This window comes from Amborella trichopoda, chromosome 2 (genome assembly GCF_054954075.1).
Source record: "Amborella trichopoda isolate Santa Cruz 75 chromosome 2, AtrichopodaSantaCruz75HAP2 v2.0, whole genome shotgun sequence".
Classification (NCBI taxonomy): Eukaryota; Viridiplantae; Streptophyta; class Magnoliopsida; order Amborellales; family Amborellaceae; genus Amborella; species Amborella trichopoda.
In genome coordinates, this window is record NC_142337.1 from 603,736 (window position 1) to 629,955 (window position 26,220).

A 26,220-nucleotide genomic window follows, 5' to 3' on the forward strand; every position below is an offset into this window, starting at 1 on the left:
GTAGGGTATTTATACTCAATCCACGATACGTATTACTTAAATTCAAAATCCACTATCCATATTTAAGCAGACAGGGATGATACTTAAATTCAAAGTCCACTATCCATATTTATGCAATAAAAGAGTGATAAACTACTATCTTCTCTTTTACATGCACCCATAGGCAGTAGCAGTTAATTATATCACTTCCATAACATTGAAGATGAATTTCATCACTCAAGTACCGTATGAATTGGACTGAAAAAATTATTGTGCTTCTTTTATTTCTTGATAAAAAGAATTTTTGTTTGAATGTATATACAAATGATTTTTTTTTTTTTTGGGGTAATTAAGTGGGGAAGACATGCCCTTACCTGTTTTTTTAGATAAAAAGTTTTTTTCAAAGCGTGAATAGGTTTAGATGAATTAAGGAGTTAACGTTTTTTAAAGTAGTGGTAACAAGATTAAAAACAAAAATATAATAACTGCGTATGGGGGTGCCAACATCACGACCCAGCCCCTTTCTTTATATAAAGGATTTCCTCTTACTCATTGTACTCGTGATTCTCGTGATAGTTACTCGGGATTCATATTGCACTTCAATAACGACTTCGCTACTTATTAGAGTTGAAGTGCTCACTAATCTCATCGCCATTGGAGCCAGAAGGGGCTGTATAAGACGCGATTAGTCCGGAATTATGACAAAGAAAAGGTGCCTCAATAATGTATATATACCAAGTACAATGATTCAATTTCAATCAATGTTTTAAAACCTAGAATCGAGTTTTGGGGTGCTCACTAACTTTACCGATCTAGATCGGCTGAATCAACGATTCTAATCAGCCAAGTTGTTAGCATATTGATTAAGAAATTTATCAAAAGATTGGTATTTGGTGATTCTGGATTGCTGACCCACCGAATCCTACCCCGAACAGTAAAATCCGGATTTAGTACCAACACCATGGGTATTTTCGTCTTTCTCGTGGCATAGCTAAACTTACTCTTAGTTTAAGCGCAGTTCGCCTCTGATAAAACCTATCTGATTTTATCAGAAGCCCTGCAAAACCCTAGGCCCTAAAACGCTTCTCGTTTTGTTCTCTGCAAAAACCCTTTTTACTCTCTCGAAGCAATGATTCAAGGGGGCAAGAACCTTGTTTACAGGCCTCCAGCCTTCTCAGGCGATGGCAAGAGATTGCTTGTATGCACAGGAAACACAGTCTCTATCTATGGGACCTCTACGGGTTTATTGGTATTCCCTCAAAGCTGAAAAACCAGAAGATTTCACTGTTATGAGACACTTTCTATTCCTTAGTGTAATTTTTATGGGTAATTTGGGGTTTCGATGAAGATCAGTTTATGCATTGCTCTGATTTCTATGCTCATTTTACTGTCTGAGCCGCTAGTCCGGGTTTTTGCACTGACTGAGATTTTATGGAGATTAGGGTTTTTTGTTTGTGCTCATTCAAACTCCAGAAAGGAGTCTAAAATTGTTTTTGACTGAGAGGATTATGATCTCCTTTTTTTACCCCCATTTTGTAGTCTAGAGCTAAATTGCTTGAGTGCGTGAAATAGGAAATGTTTTGAATTCATTGTTTCATCTTTTTTTCTCCACATAAATATGAGAAGTTGTTATTTTTTTTAACAAAGTTAACTTTATACATATAAGATAGAGATTTACACACAGCATCCCACAATTTGGGTGCTTGGTATACAAGAGACAAAATAGAGAAAAGGGAGAGCAAGAAATAGGTGGAGAAGGAGGTAGCTATTAATGTGAGAAGCAATGATTGGAATCCCTGCAATACTATGTTATATCTTCAGTTTTGGTGTAGCCAGTAGAAATTGCTGGGCTCCTGGAATGTAACTAGTTAGACGTATGGAATTTTATAACAAAATGATTTAAGCTCTAGAAACATCAGGTTCTCTACCAAAGTAAATAAGTGTCATTATTTTTTTGATAAAAATCAATATATGTATATATAACTATGAGAAAAATGTTTGAATTTGTGTGGCAAGTCATTTAATTTGTCGAACTGTATTGTTTCTCGAGAAGTTAGCCCTTAAGTTTACTTTTTTCTCTAGTCTAGAGCAGAAAGCAAGTAATTAAAGTAATTATGTTGACTTAGCCTAGTCTTTCTGCATGAAGATATTTACTTCTCTTTTTGTTATGAAGGTAACTCGTTGCTTCTACATTTGTGATTAGCTGTAGTCCTTATCAAATTGAGTCACTGAAATACTTGGATATCCTCAGAGCTCAACTTTTTTTTTTTTTTAATACATTTGATGCCCTTCAAGCAATGATCTAAGCACCTTCTAAATCATGAAATTCCTCAAAGATTATTTCTTTTCATGCAGAATTATAAACTTATTTTCTGAGATCCTATAATCCTCTCAAGCTATGGGCCTTCTCATTTCTTTCCTTTCTATATGCTCCCATTTGTTAGAACCCTATAAACATATAAACTTTGATAAAGATAAGGTTGTTTACATGTATTTTTCTCTTTTCTATCTTTAGATAACAGAATTGGTGGGTCATACAGCAACTGTCACCTCGGTGATTGTTTTACCAGTTGCAGCTCCTGCCAGCAAAATTGCTTCCTACTGTTGGACTTCTTCATTGGATGGGACAATCCGGTATTGGGATTTTTCTTCCTCACAGTTGATAAAGACATTGGAGGTTAATCATTCGATCTATTCCATGGTAAGAACAGATTTTTTTTTTTTTGTGGATGTATCGCTATAGGTTTTTAGAAATTTTTATTGATGTCTATAATCAGCTTTTATTTCTGTTATCCCTAATTCCTTATTACTTTGCCATTGCTGAATTCTCCATAAATGGAAGTATGGAACATTGGTAACATTTTCGCATGCTGGCAACCTTCCTGCAAAGATACTTGAGCATCGTGTGTACATTTATCCTTTTGAGGCAGCTTGTTTTGTTTATCCAAATTGGATCAGGAATGTCTCTTGGTAGTGATCTTCGGGGACTACATTCTATTTTGTTGTTAGCTTGGGAGATATCCTAACAAACGGCATATGATAAGATGGTTGAACAATCACAGGTTTATAATTTACGTAGTAGTTCATCAGTTTGTTTGACACTACATTTTGATAATACGTGAAATCTTAGATTTCAAGTTGTACACTGATGAGTTTTTTTTTTTCCACTCTAGTGTCTTTCATGCTCGTTTGTAGCTTCTGAATTCAAGACCTTTAAGTTAGCTTGTGAACATAATCTTGATTCTTCACATTCTTGAAAAAGTATGTTTCTTGGTTAACTTATTCATCACATGAAATAAATTTTTTTCTCCTTTCTTTTTTGATTGATAGTAGAAACTTTTTAAAGAGTTTATAATATGAAGACATGGGAATCCAAGAGATGTCAAGGTGGCATCTCGATAACCTAAAAGATCTGGAAAAACGTAAATACCACCCCTCTATACACCTTTATTAGCGTGTGTATCAGCAGTAACATTTGCTTCTCTCAAACCATGGTAAAAGAGGCACCAAGGGGATGCTGTATAGCTTGTTTCATGAAAACTAATTGCCAATCACCATGGAGAATCAGTGCTATTCCTCACCCATTGAACAACATTGAGGTTATTGCCTCCAGTGATGATCAGACCTTCCACCACTCTCAACCTAGTCAATGAAGTCCTTGCTTCTGCCATGTGGGATTAAAAATCTGTAGCCCCACAACTCTGATGCGACATGTGGCCATACCATATAAGCTTGAATCATCTCAAAGAAGCCCTCCTTTCGCCCTCATGTTATTCAAAAGAACCTGCTATTGTGCTCCCTCCAAATACTTCAGAGACTGACCATAATACTTAGTCTCCATAATGGGCCCTTTTTGGAGCACTGGCGAGGAAGATGTCATTATAGCCACCAGTGTTTAAAAATTCGAACTTAGTCTGTCACTGCCAAAACCCAATCAATTTGCCTAGTTAAAGAGCTAAACTCTGGAAAACACAGAGGAGTTTTCACAATTTGTGAAAATATTAAATAGAAGTAAAAGAGAAGTGTTTGTAATGGGACTCGGGCCCAGTTTGTCACTAACTCAAACCACATTCTTATCATATCAGAAAATGCAATAAATGTGGTAGAACAAAACTAAAAGCTGTATATAACCAAAAACTGAGGTACATCTGATGTTTCATTTATAAAACTCGACAACTAGTTAATTTGAGTTTACTGAGCTAGTTATTCTGAGTTGCAAGTAAGGTTTTATTCACTGGTGACCAATGTGGCAGATGGGTTGCCCACACCAACCTGTAAAAGATCAAGCGTAAAGGACCAAACATCCTATGCAAATCAACAATGAATAGTGAGATGGTCCACTGACTTCGTCTCCTTCTGGTCCATAGTTTACATGTTGGGTACTTGCATTCCTCTTTGCTGAAGACTTAGGATTTTTATTTTGATGTCCAAAATGACTGCTTCTGTCCTATATATAGTGTTAGCCACTTAAAAAAAAAATATCTAAATACTGAGGTGACCAATTTGGGTGATCTCTATAATTCTGCATGTGGTGTTGTTCACGCCGGTCATATGGACTTACAAGTCTACCAGTTCAGGTAAGCTAGCTCAGTCAACTGAATTTGACAGACATTACGATGGCCTGTCGGGTATTTTCGTTTCAACAGATATGGATGGTATATCCTATATGTTAGATATGAGATTCGCACCCGAATTACTGGCATGGTGAACTGGATTGAAATGAGGTGAGTTAGGTGAATTCTAGAACTAGAAGCAAGTATTTTCTTCTGATACTTCCCTTTTTTGTGTGTCTAATATCCATTGATCCATTTTAGGTGTTCCTTGAGGACTTGCAATGAATGATTTGCCAACTCTAGTTTTTCATATCCAATGGTTATTTTCTACGCTGAGTTCTGTTTCTTAACTCATGTGGTGATTTTCTTAGTTCTCTTCAAATTTTGAAAGGATATTTGGTAAGTTTTAGTAGCTGAATTTTGATTGAGCTGGCTCTGAGTACCACTATTGTTGCAAGAAGGAATTACACTCTATGCATCCTGGTCTTCTATGTATCCTTTTGTGTGTGTATGCACTGCACTTGCGTGCATGCATGCATATGAGGACATTGAGAGGCTTATTTGGTTATCTTGCCTATAGAGATTCCAAGTTTTCCAAGTGAATGTTTGTAGACATGTTCATTCTTTACCCGAATAAGAGCATGTTCCACTTATGCTCCTTTGTGCATCATGTGGCGTTACACAGGTGATTCCTAATATATCTGGCCCACCAGCTGATGATAATGGGGAGAAGGGGGATCTTTATGCTTTGATTTCAGCTGATTCTTCAAAGTCATCGGCCCAGCAGAGAGGGTTGTCAGGACAAATTCTGGTCTATAACTTGACGAAGTCAGTGCTATTAAAAAACACTGTTTCAGAGGTATGTCAATATATTTCATTTTTTTAATTTTTCTCGTTGACTTTTGGAAAACTACATCTGAAGCTGCAATTGGAATTCTGAATATGGCTATAAAAACTTCCAAAGCTGTTATGAATTTGTTATCTGAATACCCAGTATGATCTGCATAGAGTTTTATCTTTGCTTATGCAGAATTTTATATCAATAAAAACTTTATATTTATTTTTTGGGTATCTGTTTGTATGCATACAAGTTTGAATTTTATATATGTTGCAGTAAGTTTATCATTTATTTGGTATTGTTATGTGGACTTTATGGTCAGCATAAAATCACAAGTTGAAATACTTGATACCTGTTTATGGTGCCAAGATGCAAATTCTGCATAGATTCTAACTCATCCTGTTGTTGGCTTGAATGAAAAGCAACATCAGTATTTCCTTTTCTGAATCTTTACTGTATTTACTCAAAGATATGCTTATATGCATCACGTGGTTGATATGGAACATTCAATGGTTTCTCTTCAGATGAATGTGGGAGGTATATTCTGTCGATATGCATTGGCTTTTTGATGAAAACGATGCTCATCCATTTCTCTCTTTGGCTTGATAAATGATGGCAATGTTCTAACTGACAAGAGTGGTATAACGGTAGAATATCTATCAAAAAAAGGATGAATATTGTAAACATTTGGAAAAAATACTGGCATCAAAGCTCTCCCCCACTGGCATGGACATACTCGTGTAAATCTTTTCTTGAATTGGTTGTAATATTATGTATTGATGTTTGATGATTGTCAACAGTGTGTTCTGAAATTGCAGATTGTTCTTGTAGGGTATTTCTTACTTTCTTTCTTTTCTTTTCTTTTTTTCTTTTTGTTTGTTGAAACTTTGGCTTCTGCTTTTACTATAGTTTGAACCATACCCCCACAAGTTGCTATACCTCTTCTTAAAACTTAGAATTCTCATGTTGCTGAACTTTCTTGTTCTGCGTATGCAGACATTGAAACCAGAAACTCTTGTTGGCAGCTATTCTGGGGAATTTGTTGGCATAGTGACGGCTAGAAGGCTTCTCATATGGAAGCCCCCCCGGAAAAATACAGATTGGGTAAACCTTGGAAAGTTTAGAGTACGCCTGCACCACACAAAGTCATTCACAACACTAGCGTTTCATCCTTCTGAGAGGATCGTGGCTGGCGGTGATATAACTGGAAGAATTTTGATATGGAGAGGATTTGGCAAACGAAGATTCGCAAAACAAAGCTTAACTTCAAGAAGGGATGTGGAGAATGAGGAAGAAAGACCTGGAGTGAGAGGTAATGATGATGCAGAATCCTGTGCGACATGGCACTGGCACTCTACCGAAGTAAAATTTCTGTCTTTCTCTTCTGATGGAGCATATCTATACTCAGGTAGATAGACCTGCAGAGTTTTATCCTCCTCTGAGTTTGATTTTCTATTGGGGCTTAGGTAACCTAGATGTCATTTTCTTTGATTTATACAGACTCGTATTGCATTTAATCAATAGTAAATTTCATTTTTGCTTGTTTGTTACTGTTGCAATATTTAGATTCATTCATATTATGTTCTTGATTATTATAATTCAGGTGGAGGTGAAGGAGTTCTTGTGGCATGGCAGCTGGATACAGGAAAAAAGACATTTCTTCCACGATTTGGATCTGCACTGCGATACTTTGTGGATTCTCCAGATCCTTCTCTTTCCTCTGTAAGGACTTTGGACTTAAATTTTCATGTAACTTAGCCTTGTAACTATCAGTTATTAGAACTGGCAACCCAATCATTGGTATGGTTTCTGTTTATGAATTGTTATCTTTACCAATAAAGCTAAAGGACAAGTTCTATAGGATAGCTGTGAGACCAGCTTTGCTTTATGGGGCAGAATGTTGGGCGCACAAAAAACAATATACCCATAGAATAAGTGCAGCGGAGATGTTGAGATGGATGAGTGGAAAGACAAGAAGGGATAGAATTCGAAATGAATCTATTCGGAGAAAATTTAGGTGTAGCACCAATAGGCGAAAAGATGAGAGAGAGTAGACTTAGGTGGGCTGGCCATGTGTGACGCCGACCCAGAAGGATTGAAAAGGGCAAGGGGTAGGCCCAAAAAGACATGATTGGAAGTAGTCCGAAAAAATATGGGAACTTACGACACCATTGAGGGTGTGTTTGATAACAGGAAGTTAGAAGAGGAAGAAGGAACTTTACCTATTTCTGTTCGTGTTAAGTGTTTGATAAAAAGTGGAAGATAAAATGAGAACTCCCTTTTACTGATGAAGTTCCCACCTTTTAGGCTTGAGTAAAGTTCCATGGTAAACCATGGAACTTGAAAATGGAACTTTTTATTTTGTCCATTATATATATATATATATATATTATATTATATTTATATAATAGATATTTATAATATTATATAATAAAAATATATATAATGTATAATATATTATTTTATTTTATTTAAATATATAGATATTATATAATAAAATAAATAAAAAGTACAATATTATGTTATACATATATATATATATGTATATATATATATATGTATATATATATATATGTATATATATATATATGTATATATATATATGTATATTATATAATAAAAAATAAAGATTAATAAAATAATTCACTATATAATATATCTTATATAATACAAATATATATCAATAAAATAAATATAAAATACACTATATTATATTTTACATTATGTTATATATGATATATGTATATATTTTATTGTATAATATATAAGATATAATATATTTTATTATATATTATATTTATTTATATAATAGATATTTATAATATTATATAATAAAAGTATATATTAATAGAATAAATATAGAATACAATGTACAATAAACTAAATTATTTTATATAAACATATATTATATAATAAAATAAATAAAAAATACATTATCATGTTATATATATATATTATACATTTATGTAATATAATATATTTATTGTATAATATATAATATATATTCTATAAAAAAATAAAAAAAATACAATATGTTATATATTATACTATGTTATATATATTATAAAACATATTTTCTTATATTATATATTTATGTAATATAAGATACTTTCATATATACATATTAAAAATAAATATAAAATACAATATATTTTATGTTATAGTATGTTATAAATATTATAAAATATAATAGATATTTATAATATTATATAATAAAAATATATATTAATAGAATAAATATAGAATACAATGTACAATATACTAAATTATTTTATATAAATATATATATATATAATAAAATAAATAAAAAATACATTATTGTGTTATATATATATATTATACATTTATGTAATATAATATTATATAATAAAATAAAAAATACACTATATTATATATTATACTAACAATTATCAAAGACAGAAACTATGAACTTCTTAACTTCTCAGGGAGGTTATCAAACATAGAAACTATGAATTTTTTAAGTAACTTCTAATTTACAGTTCTTCAGTAACTTCCAATTTCCAGTTCATGTTCTTGCTTCCTGTTATCAAACACGCCCTGAGGGTATGGCTTTTAATAGAGCAGAATGGCAGACCAGGATTCGTATAGCCGACAAATTTGTATGATGAATTGTTATCTTTATCAAAAAGAAGATTCATTTGTTTGCAATGTTTTTCAGCTATTTTGCATGCTTCATGTTCTTGTTGATCTGATTGGTAGGTTTCTCATGTGCACTTTTTTTTTGTATTCTTTATGATACTTGTAAACATTACACTGGACCTTGGTATTGCCTGCTCATTGACACTGATGTCAATGTTTAATACTATAATGTGTCTAAGAAGTGTCCAACACAGCAGCCAAAAACTACTGATGCAACAACATTTTGGCACATATTTAGATGTGTTTAGGCGTTTTTATGTGAAACTTGATTCCCTGGCATGTGAAGCAGTGGGAAGATGGTCCTAGTCAATTAGCTAGTTTTATTATTTTTATTGATTCCCTATTTATTAAAATCACTTGATCATTAATCTTTGATTACGGGATGATATAACCTAAGGTCACCCTAGTTTCACGCACAATGGAAAGGCTTTGGGTCTTATTTGTTTCTACCCAACAAAGTCGTAGGTTAAATTGAAGCTCCTAAGGGCATGCTACAAAGTTCTTTCTTTGGCTTTCCACTAATGCTTCTTTGCCTTTCAAAGGAATAACATAACTTTGTTTAACCTTCAAGAAGCGTCCCCCAATTGTGTTTTTTTCGCTATCTTCTTTGTATTGATAAAGGGTTCCGTTTCCTTTGCAGGTCAGTTATGTATTTTTCAAGCTACAACTTCTTGTGCACCCCTTCATGATCATCATCATTTGAGTTGTATCCCAACTATTTGGAATAGGTACATGAATATTGTTATGTCATTCCTCTCTATTAAGGGCCATATCCTTAGTCAGACCATAAGTCACCAACAGTGCGTCGCTTACAGGGACACCCTAGCATGAGCATATGAAATTAGTTTATGATTCATGAAATGGATGTGGCAAAAGTTCTACGTTGGCTGCCACCCTAACACGACCCTTCTCCTTTCTTTATGCACTCCCTAATTCTCCTAAACTAGCTACTCAGGTTTGGGCTAAGAGCCACCCAGCCTGGAATTCCTTAACCTGTTGACACCACGAGAGGTATCTTTAGGGCTGGCAACTGACCGGGCTTGGACTGGGCTAGCCTTGGCCCTGGCCCTGGCCCATGCCTTTGCCCTTGGCCGGGCTTGGTTCATATAGGCCGGCTTGGGCCCTGGTCGATTTGGCTTGATTGGGCAAAAAAAGCCTTTGCTCAGACTGGCCCTAGCCCTATCTGAGCTGGGCTGAGCTGATGGGGCCTAATAGACTCAAAGAAAAGAAAAGGAAAAAGGAAGGAAAAAAAGGGCTAGGATGGGCCAGGCCACCCGGCCTATTTCCAGCCTAAGGGGCCTTGCGAAATCCTTGCAATAGAGTCCTGTACATAACTCCTCAATCTATTCCAGCTTCCCACATGATTCATTACAGTTTCACTGTCATGTGCACTCGTTATGCTGGCCCCAAGAGCAAGACCTACTGGCCACACGAAAGATCCTATAGCAAGCCAGTTTTATTATGGCTAAAAGGAGCCCCCCCCCCCCCTCCCCCAAAAAGAACCTAACTTTCCAAAGTTGGGTTTCCAATAATAGTAGGCCTTGAGTTCGGCATAGGTTTCCGACTCCCTCCCACTACTCTGGACATCAGCCAGAGTAGCTGAAGAACGAGTGAGACCTTCTTCGAAAGAGGTCAAGTTTTCGGAGGGAGAGATGCAATTCTCCTTTCAAAAGGAGTCGGCATACTTATTCTCCACTCGCTCAGTTGTCAATTTATCAACATATTGGGATGTGCTGCTTACAGAATTGGAGACCTTTATGTGACTCACTATAATTTTCTTCTTTGCAATTTAAATGATGCTATGACAAAACCGTTGTCTTCTTGTCTTCTTCATTTACACTTGAGCATAGTTCATTGGGGCTTGTTACTGGCATTCTGTCAGACATTACATAATGCTCTTCTGAGTTCTATTGTTTTATGAGGATAATGCTGCTTTAGGCACACTGGCTTGTCTTATTTTTTCTTTTCCTTTTTTTTTCTTTCTTTCTTTTTGTTTTTGGTGAATTCTAGGCCTACAAGCTGCTTGTCTTTTTGTTTGTATGCTTGTTTTTATTCGATGATGTCTTGGCTCTGGATGTGGGAGGGAAGCATCCAAAGTAAGTTCTTCTGACCCGTGGTATGGTGTTGGAACCATGTATTTTACTGGAATACCAACTACGATTGTATTAACAATAATTAAAAGGAGAACTATCTTTTAATGCATTGTTATACTGGCTTCTCTATGTTCTTCTTAAATGTTGGGGCTCAATTTTTTTTTTTTTGGAGCTTCAGATTTGAAGCAGTTAAATGAATTAGTTTTTGTAGTGATTAGTGTGTTTGTTTTTACAGATCTCTTCTGCGGATAATCAAATCCACCTTGTTAATTTGCAAGCAATGAAAGTCTTGAAGTCCATCCCAGGAATCAAGGTCTGACTTTCCTTTTTTTTTTCCTTTTCTTTTCTTTTTTTTTACGTCTGACTATCTTTTTTCTTATGTTTTCTTTCGTATTATTCTGACTATCGTTTTTCTTATGTTTACTTTCGTATTATTCTGTAATAATATCATTATGATGCTCCATTTTCTTTATGGGATTCCTCTTTAGTTTGAGGAATTCTAGATTTTTTTTTGGAGTAAATTCTAGATTTTTTTCCTTTTCTTTTCTTTTTTTTTTACATCTGACTATCTTTTTTCTTATGTTTACTTTCATATTATTCTGTAATATAATCATTATGATGCTCCATTTTCTTTGTGGGATTCCTCTTTAGTTTCGAGGAATTCTAGATTTGGTTCAATGGATATGTTTATTTGTGACTGTAGCTATTTCTCTCAGTTATTTTGAGATAAAGATAATTGTAGCTTGCTAAACACAATTCTTACACTGTGTATTCAGCTTCCTTTTGCCATTCCAGAGATCTATGAGGGCTTATGGAGTAATGGATTTGCTGTTGTTTCCAGTGCTGGATTAGTTGCCCTACGAACTGAAAATTATGGCGTACAGTTCTATAGCTTGCTTCATGATCGCGAAATTACCCAGGTTTATCCCTTCATCTTTTCTTTGAGTAATTGATTTAATTTTTTGTTGAGTGTCTGCTAGCGACTCTTAGTTGAGGATATTTATTTGTTACCAAATGATCTCTGCATCATAGATAATGAACTTACTTTGACATGAATACTTCTTTTCTTCAGGTTGTGGTCTGCAACAGGAATTACCAGACAAATGATGACGTCACGGTATGGTTATGGTTCGCACTTTGTCTTCTTCTAGTGTTGCAATTATTAATTTTCCAAAACTGTCTTGAATTGTTTCAACATATCTATTTCTGCAAGCTTTCTGGAAATGATCATTAACACCTTGAGACTCTTCAGTTTGCTTGTGGATCTGTTTAATGTTAACATATTTGCGGTTTATTTTCCTTGTGGAAAATTGTCTAGGTTACTACGGTTTCTGCTACATCCAATATTGAAATTCCTTGCACATTTTATGCATTGTATCATAAAATGCTTCTTGGCTGTCAATTCGAACAACTCCAATATTACTATACTATAATCCAACGGACCATAAAAAACATGGCGGACTGAGTTCGTCATCGTCAATGAAATAGTGGATAATGATGGGAGAGTGCGGGATCCACTATGGAGGTCATGTCCTGCTTTCCATCATTGTCCATTCTGTTGGATGCTGATTGAGTCCATGGAACCTGGTGTTTCATAGTCCATTAGACACAATTATTTTTGCCCATAATCATTATGCTCATCATCATCTGATCCTTATTCCGACTATTTGGGGTCTGCCACACTGATCCTATCCTGGCATCGTGCTCTATCAAGGGCCATACCATGAGTTAGGCTATAAGTCACCATATTTCTTCTCTCTACTTCCATTCAAGTCCTTTTGGGTATTCCCCTTGCCTTTTTAGAGTCTCGAACCAAATGCACATGGCAAACCCACCTAAGTCTATTTGCTCTCATCTTATCACCTATTGGAGCCATTGTAAGTTCCATCAGATGTATTCAATCTGAATTATATCTTTTCTTGTCTTGCCAGTCATCCATCTCAACATCCTCATCTCAGCTATACTCATCCTATCGAAAAGTTTTTTTTCCCATAATACTAAATAAAATAGTTGCACATACATCCTTCCCTTGTGTGTGCTGGCCAAATGTTTTTTCATGCATCTGTAACAAAACAAGAGGAAATTAGTCTAGTTTAATATAGGACCCTAGAGTCTTGGTCCTGCCTTGCAGGTGCTTGTTGAAACTCTCTCTCTCTCTCTCTCTCTCTCTCTCATATTATATGCAAAACCACCCCTTCCACAACTCTTGTGAGCTCATGGCTAGTTTGTCATTTGATTTGATGACCTTTTGCATGTATCAGATAACATATGACTCCGGCTTTGTAGGGGCGGCAATGGGTCGGGTCTAGTCAGGGTTGACCTGGACCCGGACCCCACCCAACTAGCTTGCACATGGATCTGGACCCGCCAACCTAGTCTAGAAATTAAAAAAATAAAACAAAAAAATATATTCTATATTAATATTTAGTTTAAATTTTTTACACGTATATCAGGTTTGGTTGGTTCAACCCGACCCAACCTGATAGGGGTCCACGCTCGACCCGGACCCAAACCCAAACCCAACCTGGGTCAGTTCCAAGTGATTTGGACCTGGACCTGATTTGGACCTTAACCGATTGCCACCCCTATGGCTTTGTACATCAAAATTCTTAGAGTATGGCTTTTTTGGTAGACGATGTTCATATTAGGAGTAATTTCTTTCACCATGTCCTATGGAGGGGGATTCCCCTAATGTTATTTGTTATTTCTCCAAGGAGACTGTTTTTTCACGTATCTTGTAATGGGGATTCCCCTAATGTTTTTAGTTAGTTCTCCAGGGGGACTGTTTTTTCATGTGCATTGCAACTTGCCACCTAATACAGGGTGAGGAAACATGATTGCTAATAAAGTTGCCAACACTAGTCTTGCCAATTGACCTTATTGCTACTTTCTGACAGTTTCACTTTATGTTGTGAGAACCGTAATGATTGTTTTTGTTCCAGTTGATATTCAGGGAATCAAAGGAATGATCATCTCTCTTTCTCTCTCTCTCGCGCGCACTCTCGCTACCTACTTATCTGTCGCAGTCATATTTGGCTATATATTACCAGATTATTTACATTTAGAACCATGCTTACTTTGGGGTGATCTGTTATTAAAAATGCTGCTTTTTCTCCATGAAACATACTGAAGTATCATATTTTTGGGGCTGACTTCTGATTGAATCGTGAAATTTTTGCACTCTAAATTTTAAGTACTGAGATCGTCAATACCTATCAGTTGAATATTACAGATCTCTGTAAATAAGCTGGCGGGAAATATAAAAAAAGGGAAAAAGGCAATGCAATTCAGTGCTATTTAGTTCTTAACCGTAGATGCGCACAGCAGGCTTAACCGCAGATGCGCACAGTTCTTAGTGCTATTTAGTTCTTAACCGCAGATGCGCACAGCAGACTTAAGGTAAGACCCAAAGGTCATAGAGAACTGCTTAGCCTTTTTCCCTCCATCTCTTTCCAGGACAAGCCTCCCGGGAGTCCGCTGTCTTCCTCCCAATCTCCTTCCCTAGGAGGTCCTCCAGACTGGCCTCATCCCCACCCACCTCCTTTCTCTCCCATGAAGATAGTAACTTGGAACATCAGGGGACTGGGGTCACCAATCCAAGAAGAATGCTGTCAGAGATATTTCCCTCAAGTACTCCCCCTCGGTTCTGGCCCTTATTGAAATCAAACAACCCGAGCCCAACTTGCAACTCATCTGCCAAATCTGGGGAAAGCATCCTTCCCAGTGGGTGGCCCTACCGGCTGTGGGTGCGTTAGGAGGCATTTGGGTTATCTGGAACCCACTAGAACACAATCTCATCTCCTCACATGTAGGCAATTTCTCGGTCACTGTTCTCCTTTCCACCTTGACCAATGGTTGTGCATGGAAATTCACGGCTGTTTATGGCCCAAATCTTTCTTTCCTCAGACACGGTTTCTGGGCTGAATTGGACCACATTGCTGCTCTTCCTAATCCTTCCTGGTGTTTGGGAGGAGACTTCAACGTCACTAGATGGTCCCATGAACGAAACTTCTCCTCTTCTATCTCCCGGGATATGAGGGATTTCGCGGATTTTATCAAAAGGAATGCTCTCATGGACATTCCCCTCCAAGGCAGCCAATTCACATGATCTAACCACTCTTCTAGCCCTTCCCTCTCCAAACTTGACCGTTTCCTCTTCTCTATCGAATCGGATCTAAACTTCCTCGGGTCCCAAGCCTTAACACTACCCAAACCTATTTTTGACCACTGTCCCATTCTCCTGGATACCAATGCTATTCTAAGAGGCCCAAAACCTTTTAGATTTGAACTTCATTGGCTGCAAGAAGCCTCCCTCCATTCTCAGATACCCATCTGGTGGGGCTCTTTCTTGCTTCAGATCAGGGGTAGAGCCGGATATAGACTTGAAACCAAAATCCAGTTCCTAAAAGCCTCCCTCAAAACCTGGAGTAATACCTTACCTGGCAACTTCTCTCAAACCAAATGACTTCTCTTGGATACTATCCAACGCCTCGACCGCTTGGAAGAATCCAAAGCCCTTGATGACTTGGAACTAAACCTCAGGGCCCAGTCCAAACTCGATTATCTATCCATCCTAAAAAAGGAGGAGATCTACTGGTTCCAGAGATCCAGGGTTAAATGGTTAAAAACAGGCGATCAAAACACAGCTTATTTTCAACGGATAGCAAACTGTTGCCGAAGAGACAACTCCATCTCGATGCTCAAAGTCAACAATATTTTTTTGACGCAACCACTACAAATCGAGCAGGCCATCATAGATTTCTTCCAATCTCTTTATTCTCAACCCACTGGCCCAAAGCCTAGAATGGAGGATCTTACCTTCTTGACTTTGAGTGAGGACTTAGCAACTTCTTTGGATCAACCTTTCTCCGAGGAGGAGATCCTTCAAGCTCTTATAGCCCTTGCCGTTGACAAAGCCCTTGGCCTTGATGGATTCCCTATCGCCCCTTTCAAAACTTTCTGGAGTACCTTTTGTCCCGACTTCTTCAATTTCTTCCAGGAATTCTTTCATAGGGGAATCATTCACAAAGCCATAAATGCCACCTTCACAGCCCTGGTGCCTAAAATCGAAGGGGCTGAGGAAATCAAGGACTTTCGACCCATTAGCCTCCTGAATTCCACCTACAAAATTTTGGCTAAAGTCCTAGCCTCTAGACTCCAAAAAGTACTACCAACTGTCATCTCCCCTTCCCAATTTGCCTTTATCCAAGATAGGCAGATCTTGGACGGGTCCTGGTAGCTAATGAATGTCTCCACTCTAGACACCTAGCTAAGAAACCAGGTTTAATCTTCAAATTAGACTGGGAGAAAGCCTATGATCATGTAGACTGGTCTATCTTGGATGAAACCATGTTGAGGATGGGCTTCAGAGATCGTTGGAGAAGGTGGATGAGGGGATGTTACTCCAACCCCCATTTATCCATCCTCATTAATGGATCACCGAAGGGTTTCTTCCCGGCTCACAGGGGGCTCTGCCAAGGGGACTCCTTCTCCCCTTTCCTCTTTGCCATTGCCGTGGAAGTCTTCTTGAGATCCCTCTGCCTCCTCTACCAGAATGGTCTCCTCTCTGGCTTCACCACTAGCAACTAGGGCCCCTTGGTGTCACATCTGCAATATGCATATGACACCCTGGTTTTCCTAGACGCCACCCAAGAGGAGATTGATACCCCCAAACTCTTCCTTCAGTGCTTTCAAACTGCTACAGGGTTCAAAGTTAATATGAGTAACTCCAAAATGATGGGCGTAGCCTTGTCTCCTGATGAGGTAGCTGTCGTTATCCCAGACTGGGACTGCAAAGTGGAAGTTCTCCCCTCCACTTACCTGGGTCTTCCTCTGGGGCTAGGGAAACCCAAAAAAAGACTCTGGTCCCAAGTACTTGACAAAGTAGAGAGATGCCTTTCCACCTAGAAAGGTAGATATCTCTCGCCTGCAGGCAGAGTTACCCTGATCAAGGCTACCCTGGCAAACACCCCAGTTTATCTCATGTCTCTGTTTCAGATGCCGGCACAGGTGGCCAACCGCATAGAACAACTTATGCATAATTTTCTCTAGTCTGCCCAGGCAGAGAAGACGAAATTACACCTGGTAGCTTGGGATAGCATTTGCCTACTAAGAAAACAAGGGGGTTTAGGGATTCGGATCCTCAGAAAGCACAACACAACTCTTCTAGGCAAATGGTGGTGGCGCCTGGCCACTCAACCAAATGCTCTCTGGGCTCAAATATTACGCAAAACATACAAGATCAGGGATGATACTTGGGTTCCAGAGAGCATTAAAAAACAGAGGGCGTTTGGAGTGTGGCTGTCTTTAGCTTCTTTCCTACCATAGTTCATAAGGCATACTAGATTCCACGCTAGAGTTGGCACTAGAGTTAAATTATGGACAGACCTCTGGATTGGTACTTCACCTTTGTGCAAGGCCTTCCCTACCCTCTTCTCCCTCTCCACTGACTGTGACTCCTCTATCGCCGAGGAATTGCCCCTCGTGAGTGGCAGAAGAACCTGTTGTCCTTCTTTCCGTAGACACCTCTCTGAGGACGAGTGCACTCAGTTCCTACATCTACTGGGTACCTTGTCCTCCCACTTCCTCCCCTCTTCTGGCAGTGACTCTTTGGTTTGGAGCCTATCCCCTTCTGGCCATTTTTCAGTAGGCTCTTTCTACAAAACCCTCATTCAACCCCCAACTTTCCCCCTAAATCCCACTTTTATCCTATCAAAAGTGTGGTCCACCATAACCTCACCAAGGATCTAGTTCTTTAGTTGAATTGCTTGTTCTCAAAGAGCCCGCACAGTCGACCAATTACAAAGAAGAGGCCTCTCCTTGATGTGCCCTATGTCTATGTGAGGAGGAATCTAACCCCAACCTTTTCATTCTTTGCAACTTTTCCAGTAAACTCTGGTCACTTGTTCTCCAGCTTTTCGGCCTCCAATGGGCTACCCCACCCACGGTCAAAGCACTCTTCACCCACAAATTTGACTTCTCAGTGGCCCTTGGCTGGGAAATTATTATGGAAGGCCACGGTGGCTGCTACAATTTGGTCTCTCTCGCTGGAAAGGAACAATAGGATCTTCAACGGTGCTCAACTACAACAGCAAGCCCTCTTCCACAAGATTGTCTCACTAACCACCTTTTGGGCCTCTCAACACAAATCCTTATCTGGCATCCCTAGAAACACTTTTCTCCCTCAATGGCAAAACATCCTTAAGCATAGACCTCCCAAACCCCCAAGATATAGTAGTTGGCAAACCCCACCTGAGGGCACCATCAATCTGAACTTCGATGGCTGCTCCTTAGGTAACTCTGGTCCCTCAAGTGCAGGGGGAGTTTTTAGAGACAGCCAGAGCAATGTCCTTTTTACTCTTTCGGCGCATCTAGGAACTTTTGACTCCCAATGTACGGAAGCCATGGCTCTCTTACTGGGATTGAGAAACCTTAATTCCTCTTGGAGCTCTACACTGATAGTGGAAGGAGATTCTTCTAATACCATATCCTAGGCAAGAGGCTTGTCCCCCCCTCCTTGGCAACAGTCCTCAATCTTTGACAAAATTTCCCATTTATGCAGGGATACCAGCGTCTTATGGCAGCATAGCTGGAGGATGTCCAACAATCTAGCAGATCTACTGGCGAAGGAAGGAGCTAGTTTGCATTCGGACTCCCAGACTAGGTCCAACTCCTTTTTTGTTCAGGACCTCAGCCGTATTGACTCCTAGCCTAGGTCTAACTCCTTTTTTGTTCAGGACCTCAGCCGTACAGATTAACACCTCTCTCATCGAGCAACCCATTGCTCAGATTTTTGTAAATCTCATTTTATATCTTGTACCTTGGGCACTTATAAGCCTATACTGATAATGCAAGACTAATGTATTTTTTACTGTTAGCCACTCAGGGAGGGTGTGCTTACAGTCTTACTCTTTGTAAAGTCCCATAGCAATACAATGTCAAACAGTTTTCAAAAAAAATTTAGTGCTATTCGGTACATATAGTACAATGATGAAAGCTCTAATAAATTAATAATTTATTTAGCCAGCCCCTTGTTATCTCAGCTTGTGAAGTACTTTATGTAGATAACTTTTTATGGTTTGTTTATGAAGTAATTTGTGGGTAGTTGTTTCCCTATGATTTAAGCATCATAGGGCCTCCTTTTGCATTTTTAATTGTAGTGAGCTCTGCAAGTGTTTTAGCATGTTCCATCTTTCGTGTGATATGTGCAGGTTGTTGTGAGTCTGCTAGCTTTGTCGGGAGATGGCTCTGAGATGAGCACTGTTGAGGTTAGGCTTCCGGAAGAAGGGATAGGTGGTCTTGTTTGTCTGAAGTTCTGGGAATGTGGCTCTCATAGTGGTGACTTTGCCTTATCGACCGTCATTTATGACCCTCATGGGTAAATCTAAACCTTTCAGTTAATTTCATCTTGAACATTTTTATCGAGATTTTAGAACTGAAGTTTTATCTAGCTCAGTCTGGCATTGCTGTAAATGTCTTCTTTGGAAAATCATTTGCATGTCTGGTTTGAAATCATCACTTTAGTGGGCTATGAGATCTCTTGGGTACTAAGGATCATGCATCACATTAGTCATTTAAAAAAATCATTGGTATGAAGATGAAATCATCCTTCAGGGATCTAGCAATTGTATTTCTATGGTATCATCTACTTAATTAGTTCATAGTCTTCTTTAAATCTGCTAGTCTAGTGTCTTGTGATAATTTTTTCCAAAATAATTATCAACAAATTTAAAAATTGTTAGATAATTTTGTCCAAAATAATTATGTGCAAATTAAAAAATTGTTAGACAGAACTCAAACCTAGGTTGATTTTTTGATATCATTTGTATATGCAAATCTTTGTTACAGAAAACATGTCCTTGTGTTTTCTTCAAAAAAAAAAACCATGTTCTTGTGGCATTTCTAGCCGTGAACCTCACTACCGTGCCTTTTCTTGCTGTAATCCTTATAAGTACATTCAAGGGAGAATTACGAAAACCCCCCAAGTTTAACTTTCTAGGCATCCTCCCCCCCAACACTTTCGATCACTCTGCAAACCCCATTAGTGTTTTTTTTTTTGCAAACACCACCCCCCCGCCCCCCCCCCCAAAGCCCTAAAAGGAAAAAATGTACCTTTTGTTTAGACAAAAATACCGCCATTGGACCCATGTTTGCAACCCATTTTTTTTGTTTTCTTTTTGTCTTTGTGCCGGAGGAAATGAGTTCGTGTGGGTCCAGCAAAAAAAATGTGCTCGACCAACACAAAAATCGGTCCAGCACATTGATTTTATAGTGCCAGTGTGGCACAAAACACTGCTGGACTGGCACTATGAAAATGTGAGTATGACGCACAGATAGGGGAATTTTGGTCATAAATTTATTGACTTTTTGATTGGGGGGAAGGGGCAAAACAACAAATAGTACTGGGTTTTTTTTGTGTTTTAAAAAGTTGTTGGGGAGAAGATATTTAGAAAGTAGAGTCACGGGGGGTATTAGTAATTTTCCCTACATTCAACTACTGCTTTCTTTCTCTCTTTCACTGACACTCCATGGATCTTAATAGAAATAAATTCGCATATTTGGGAAGGTAAGTATCCCTGCTGATGCTGAGCTATATGCACTGCTGGAAAAGTTATTTTTAAATTCAAACTTTCAGAACCATTTTAAGACTGCTCCCTAGGTGTAGTTCTCTGTGTCTTTGTTGTGTGCATGCATGCATGTGTTGGCATAGCTGCTGTCACCTGAGACATTTGTTGTGTCATTATGATTCAGTGATGCAGGCATATCTGCTGTTGCATTTCATCCTACCCGCAGTATGGTTGTGAGCTCTTCCTATGGTGGTAACTTTAAGGTTCTCGTATTTATCTAGTATTTTCTGAGCTTCTGATTCTATTCCTTTTCTTCTGGTGAAAGTATATTACACTTCTTATTCCAAAAAAGGTAAATTATAAACCAATGGAGTATTGAATAATGAGAGTGCATTGAATCTTCACCATCCTTTAGAGTGTTGATGTAGAGAGAGTGGGATCTACTGTTGGGGTCATGTCCTGTTCTGGTGAGCCTGCTCTCTATCACCACCATTTGTGTGAACAGTGGTGATCCTATGGACTACAGTTTTCCCATTGCCCAGTGGGTTAAAGTACACTTCTATTTCTCCTGTATGTGCTGATCTTTGCTTCTTCGTCAGATTTGGATTCGGAGCATGGACATACAGAAGAAAGATGGAAGTCTTCAAAAAGGTGGTTGGAGATGTCAATCCATTGGCACATACAAGTATGTTACTCTTTTCTTTCTCTGTTTATGCAAGGGTCATAATAATGTATGAATGCCTTATTTTGTGACAGATCCTAATGGACACTTATAGATTGAAAATAGAAAAAACCACTGCATGGACACTTTGCTAAGTTGCGGATTTAAAGGTTAGGATGGGTTTTGGTGATGAAAGAGATGGGTGTGTGGAGACCAAATTATGTGACCCAATATAGTTTTTGGAATATCCTCAGGTTCTCACGAAAATGTAGTCTTAAGATCCTTCTTCTCTGGCTAAACACTATAGCCTTTAAATGTTTTGCCACAGCTCTTCTGCAGAAGCAAAACACACCCAGAAGATGGCTGTTTTAATAAAGCCGAGCATTTAAGGAAACTTAATTACTTGAAATTTTCAGGTGGACTACACGTTTGGGTTTCTATTTTTTCTAGAGGCATGGCTGCAAAATAGAACAGTATTTGGAATTTTTTTATTGGGATTTTGGAAATACAACCAATCATTTCTTCATCATTGCTCACTCATTAATTTTTAAGTAGCTACCACAACTTCCTATCATACTACGTTGCATGTATTCCTACCCTCCTGTTTGCTGCCTTTGATTTTCGAATCCACACACACAAAAAAAAAAGAAAAAAAAAGTAAGATTTGCTTTGTGTGTGTACATGCATGACTAGGTGATGTGTTTATATTTGGAGGATTCTGCTTTGGAAGCTTTTTCGGGTCCCTTACCTCAAAATTGATTCATGAGGTGGGGGAGCACGAATGATTTTACTGCCAGGAAGCATGCATTCATTTCCCTGTAGAAAGGGTTTGTAAATTGTGATTGAGTATACTTTTAAGCAGTATTTTGGCTTCTCCTCAACCATCCGATATCAATAATGAACAATTGAATTGTGGAATTCCAACTCTGAAAAGTATGTCATTTTGGTGTACTTTGTGCACAGGAAACGGTGTACCTCAACCATCACTTGTTGACACAGGCAATTGAGGAGCTGCTTCCATAAACTAAAACTCTAGAATGGTCTACTTTCCACACAAACATGCACATATTTAAAGGAAATTGGGCTCATATTTCTCTTGACTTTCCATTCCCTTTCGGAAATACCTAGAAGTAGAGAGATGTCAACATGATTCAGTGTCCTATCCTTTGGTCTCTTGGAGGAGCTTCTTGTTTTTACCCTTGTGTACAATTTCTCTATTAGCAATGAGCCTATCATCTTGTTTATGCATGTGATTTTGAGTTATATTAATTCACATGGATTTGTTCCTTTTGCCACATAAAAATTCCATGGCCCGCTTTCTCTTTTACTTTCTAGATTAACTGTAAAAAAGAATTATTTGCAGAAGAGAACTCACAGTGTGTATCATAATTCAATAGACTATGGGAAACAGAAAACCATTGTGCATTTGGTCATGAACGCCATTGAAGTGATGAGTGGTGATGGAATAGAGTGGGACCCACCAGAACAAGACATCCAAATGGTAGTGGGTCCGAACTCTCTCCATCTCTGTACACTTCAATGGATGATGATGTCCCTATCGAATATGGTTTATAGTATACATCCCCAAAATTCTTATTTTCATGTGCCAGTCACTAGGTTTTTACCATGGTGCATTGGCTATTGTGCAGAAAGAACCCTATGACTGCTGCTGCATTTTCTGCAGATGGGTCTGTCCTGGCTGTGGCTGCAGGATTTGTCATCACGTTATGGAATCCTAATACCAACACACTTGTTGCAGTTATGGGAGAGACCCCTGAGGTAATCCTCTCAGTATTCCAGCAACCTGTATGGTGAAAAATGGCCTCATTTCACTCTTTATCTTCATAAAAAAACTCTCTCTCTCATAGTGACATTGGTTATGATATAGCTTTTCCCTTGCAGCCGATTGTAGCACTTTCTTTTATTCCAAATGCAGAGCATCTATTGTCTGTATCTCGAGGATCAAACCCCCAGTTATCTGTTTGGAACTTGTCAAAGTTGTCATTGTCGTGGGCTTATGCTCTTTGTGCAGAAGGTAAGCACATAGCCTCTCTGCTAATACTCACATCTGCCAGTTCCTCTTTCGGAAGCCTAGGAGGGCAGATTTGTTTATAAAAATCTGATGTATGGTTGGTATAGATAGGTATAGATAGTGTTGATTACTCAATAGCCTTTCTCTCTCTATACACACACACACATACATATACATCTGTCTGTGTGTGTCTGAGAGTTTATGGTTTGGCTCATCGTGAGCTTTTTTTTGCAGCCATGGCCTGTGATATGAACAGTTCAAAATTTGCTGTTCTGGTCCTTGCTCCTGCTAAAGTTCTCAGTGGAGTTTCATCACACAGAGATGGGCTGATTTTACTATTTGAGGCTGAAGATGCAGTTCCTATTGCCACTTGGTGTGTGAAGAAGGTACGGTCCTCAAATTTTTCTTTTGTTTTTTCCTAATGTTTGAAAGCCGTTTTTAGTTTTTTTTTTCTTGAACTAATCCATCATCATTTATTAGAGGGTCACTGTCGCTCCATTTTTCAGGAAATGACAATTATTTAAATTTGTTGCTCTCTCTCTCTCTCTCTCTCTCTCTCTCTCTCTCTCTCTCTCTCTCGCTTGCTCTCTCCGTCTCTTCCCCTCTTTTGATTCTTATTAGGCCAAGGGAGGCGGGCTTGCCTTCTTACAAGAAGACCATTTCACCAAAACAGAGAACACTACCAATGGAAAAATAGACGGGAAGTCATCAACGAGGCTTGTGTATTTGAATGGGGATCACGAATACATAGTCTTTAATCCCTTCAACAGTGGAGACGATACAACCAGCAAACCCCATGACTGGTACCACCCCTTAGAGAATGAAGGTCAGTCCTTATCTACCATGGCAATTCATGTTTGTTTGGTCTTTTTCCCTTGAAAATGAGAGACTTCACTGAAGTAGAAACAGGGGTCCTAGCTACTGTGGCTAACTCAGTCCGTGTGGGGGTGTTCTTTTTCTTTTTCCGTTTTTCCCTAGAAAGTGTAATTTGGTCATTTTTTTGTCTTCATCGCAACAGCCTTCCTTGTATAAACTGGTGAATATCTTTTTTCAGTGAGTTTAAAATGGTTTGAGTCTACACCTTCATGATTGGCATTTAGTTTAAGGATATTTCGGTCTCGTTTTTGCCTTGAAACAGTGAGTGTTCCTTCCAAACTTGATAACTTTTGACAATTTTGGAATATCATGATGTTCCAACGCTCAGTATAATTTTGGTCATTTGGATGCATTGAAATTTATGCAACTTGTCTGGTTTTCTTTTCTTCTTTTTTTGATTTTTTGATTAAATTGAATTCAGATTCTTGGTCATTTTCCTTACTCGTAGATGACAAATCTCCATTGTATCTTCCTTTTCTTTTCGTGGGGTGGGGTTTTTTATTATTTTTAAGGTGGAATGAACTGTATGTTTTATTTTTCTGTAATTTTTTGAGATTGCCATATGTTTTCTATCTTATGGGTTCAATCATTGTGTGTTTTATTTTATTCTGTAGAGCCATTCGGGTACAAAGCTATGTATGGGAAGCTACCGGACTCTACTGATAAGAGAGAGAATTTGGAAACGGTTGCATTCGAACTCACAGACAAACCTTGGGAGACACTTTTCAGTGGGTCTTCTCATGTCCTCCCTCCTTTGTCCAAGTTATGCCATGTCTTTTTGGCTTCTCTACTAGAAAAGAAAAAGGAGGTGACAACCTGATGTGATCAAATATTTTGGTGGGGAGAGACGTGATTTATTAACCCAAATCTATTCAAGAGAGCAAGGGGAGTTGGTCATCCTCACGGAGGGAGAGAGAGAGAGAGAGAGGATGGGCAGACAACCGGATTTCAATGAGTTGGGATTCTACAGGTGTAGTAAAGTATTTACAGAGAGAGAGAGAGGTGGGATTCTACAGGTGTAATAAAAAATTGTGAGGGAGAGAGCGGTGGGATTTTACGTGTAATGAAATAGAATTTATGGAGCTCATTAAACAGGCCATGTATCATCAGTTGCTTCTCTGTTTTTTCAGAGAGGGCATGTAAGACTACTAAAGGAAGATTTTGTAAGAAATGGTGAGTTTTTCTTTTTCTTTTCTATATGAAATAACCTGAAAGTTTTATTTGACAAAGGTGGAGTAATTTTTGGTTTTTTCTTTCTAATGTTTGATCAAATTTATTCTAGTAATATCTTTATGTAGATAGTTTTAGGATTAGCTTGGTTTGTGCAAAAAACTATGGTCGAACTGCAATCTTCAACTATCAGTTCTACGAAACCTCTCTCTCTCTCTCTCTCTCTCTCTCTCTCTCTCTCTCTCTCTCTCATCAAGGTTTACAAATTCTCGCTCTAGCTCTAGAGTCTGGATATGGAAACTCTCACTCCATATTTGCAAATTCCTTTTAGCTCTGATGTCCATATTTCCACCCACTTTCTCACACACTTTGGAATTGTATACTGTGGAACTATTTCTTTTTTATACAAAAATAGCCATGTTCGAGGTTTAGACCATTGAATGATATCATTGTTAGTACTTATTCAAGTACTTTTACTAAAAATGTCAAAAATGGACATGTAAGGTTTAGATCCTTAACCAAGGGTATTATAATAATGTTATTTATGGTGCAAGCGAGACAATTTATCAAAATGCTCTTATTTGTTCAAGCTTCAAGAAATATAGGAAAACATTTTATTGGAAATAATAAGGGATTGTATACAAAGATACCATTTATCTTTGGTACAAAGAGATCACCGTTACCATTTATCTTTGGTACAAAGAAATCACCGTTACAACTATTCCATGCGAAATGTGATAGCTTAGATGTGTCATAAAATTCGAATAAAATTCTCAATGGTTAAAAATAATC

At 38.1% G+C, this 26,220-nt stretch overlaps 1 protein-coding gene across 13 annotated transcripts; it reads left to right on the top strand.

Moving 5' to 3' along the window:
• Positions 1-896: 896 nt before the first annotated feature.
• LOC18427308 (Transducin/WD40 repeat-like superfamily protein) lies at positions 897-25,487 on the top strand. Of its 13 annotated transcripts, none has more exons than XM_006836361.4 (16): positions 897-1,228; positions 2,495-2,680; positions 5,218-5,391; positions 6,367-6,778; positions 6,974-7,092; positions 11,359-11,436; positions 11,900-12,043; positions 12,196-12,240; positions 19,334-19,500; positions 20,874-20,952; positions 21,289-21,374; positions 23,000-23,129; positions 23,253-23,385; positions 23,617-23,768; positions 24,004-24,208; positions 24,873-25,487. In XM_006836361.4, exons 1-16 carry the CDS (start codon positions 1,109-1,111, stop codon positions 25,076-25,078), a joined length of 2,436 nt encoding a protein of 811 aa, XP_006836424.1. In that variant the 5' UTR covers positions 897-1,108; the 3' UTR covers positions 25,079-25,487. The 13 variants fall into 13 exon arrangements, 2 of the variants coding, with proteins under 2 accessions (XP_006836424.1, XP_088713204.1); XR_016048634.1 differs by having other exon boundaries at positions 984-1,228; positions 22,314-23,129; positions 23,239-23,385; XR_016048631.1 differs by having other exon boundaries at positions 984-1,228; positions 22,314-23,129.
• Positions 25,488-26,220: the final 733 nt, after the last annotated feature.

Coding starts and splice junctions, on each gene's coding strand:
- LOC18427308 (XM_006836361.4), top strand. CDS start 1,109: ATGATTCAAGGGGGCAAGAACCTTGTTTACAGGCCTCCAGCCTTCTCA. Junction 6,779..6,973: donor TGGAGCATATCTATACTCAG/GTAGATAGACCT, acceptor ATTATAATTCAG/GTGGAGGTGAAGGAGTTCTT. Junction 23,130..23,252: donor TTATGGGAGAGACCCCTGAG/GTAATCCTCTCA, acceptor TTTCCCTTGCAG/CCGATTGTAGCACTTTCTTT.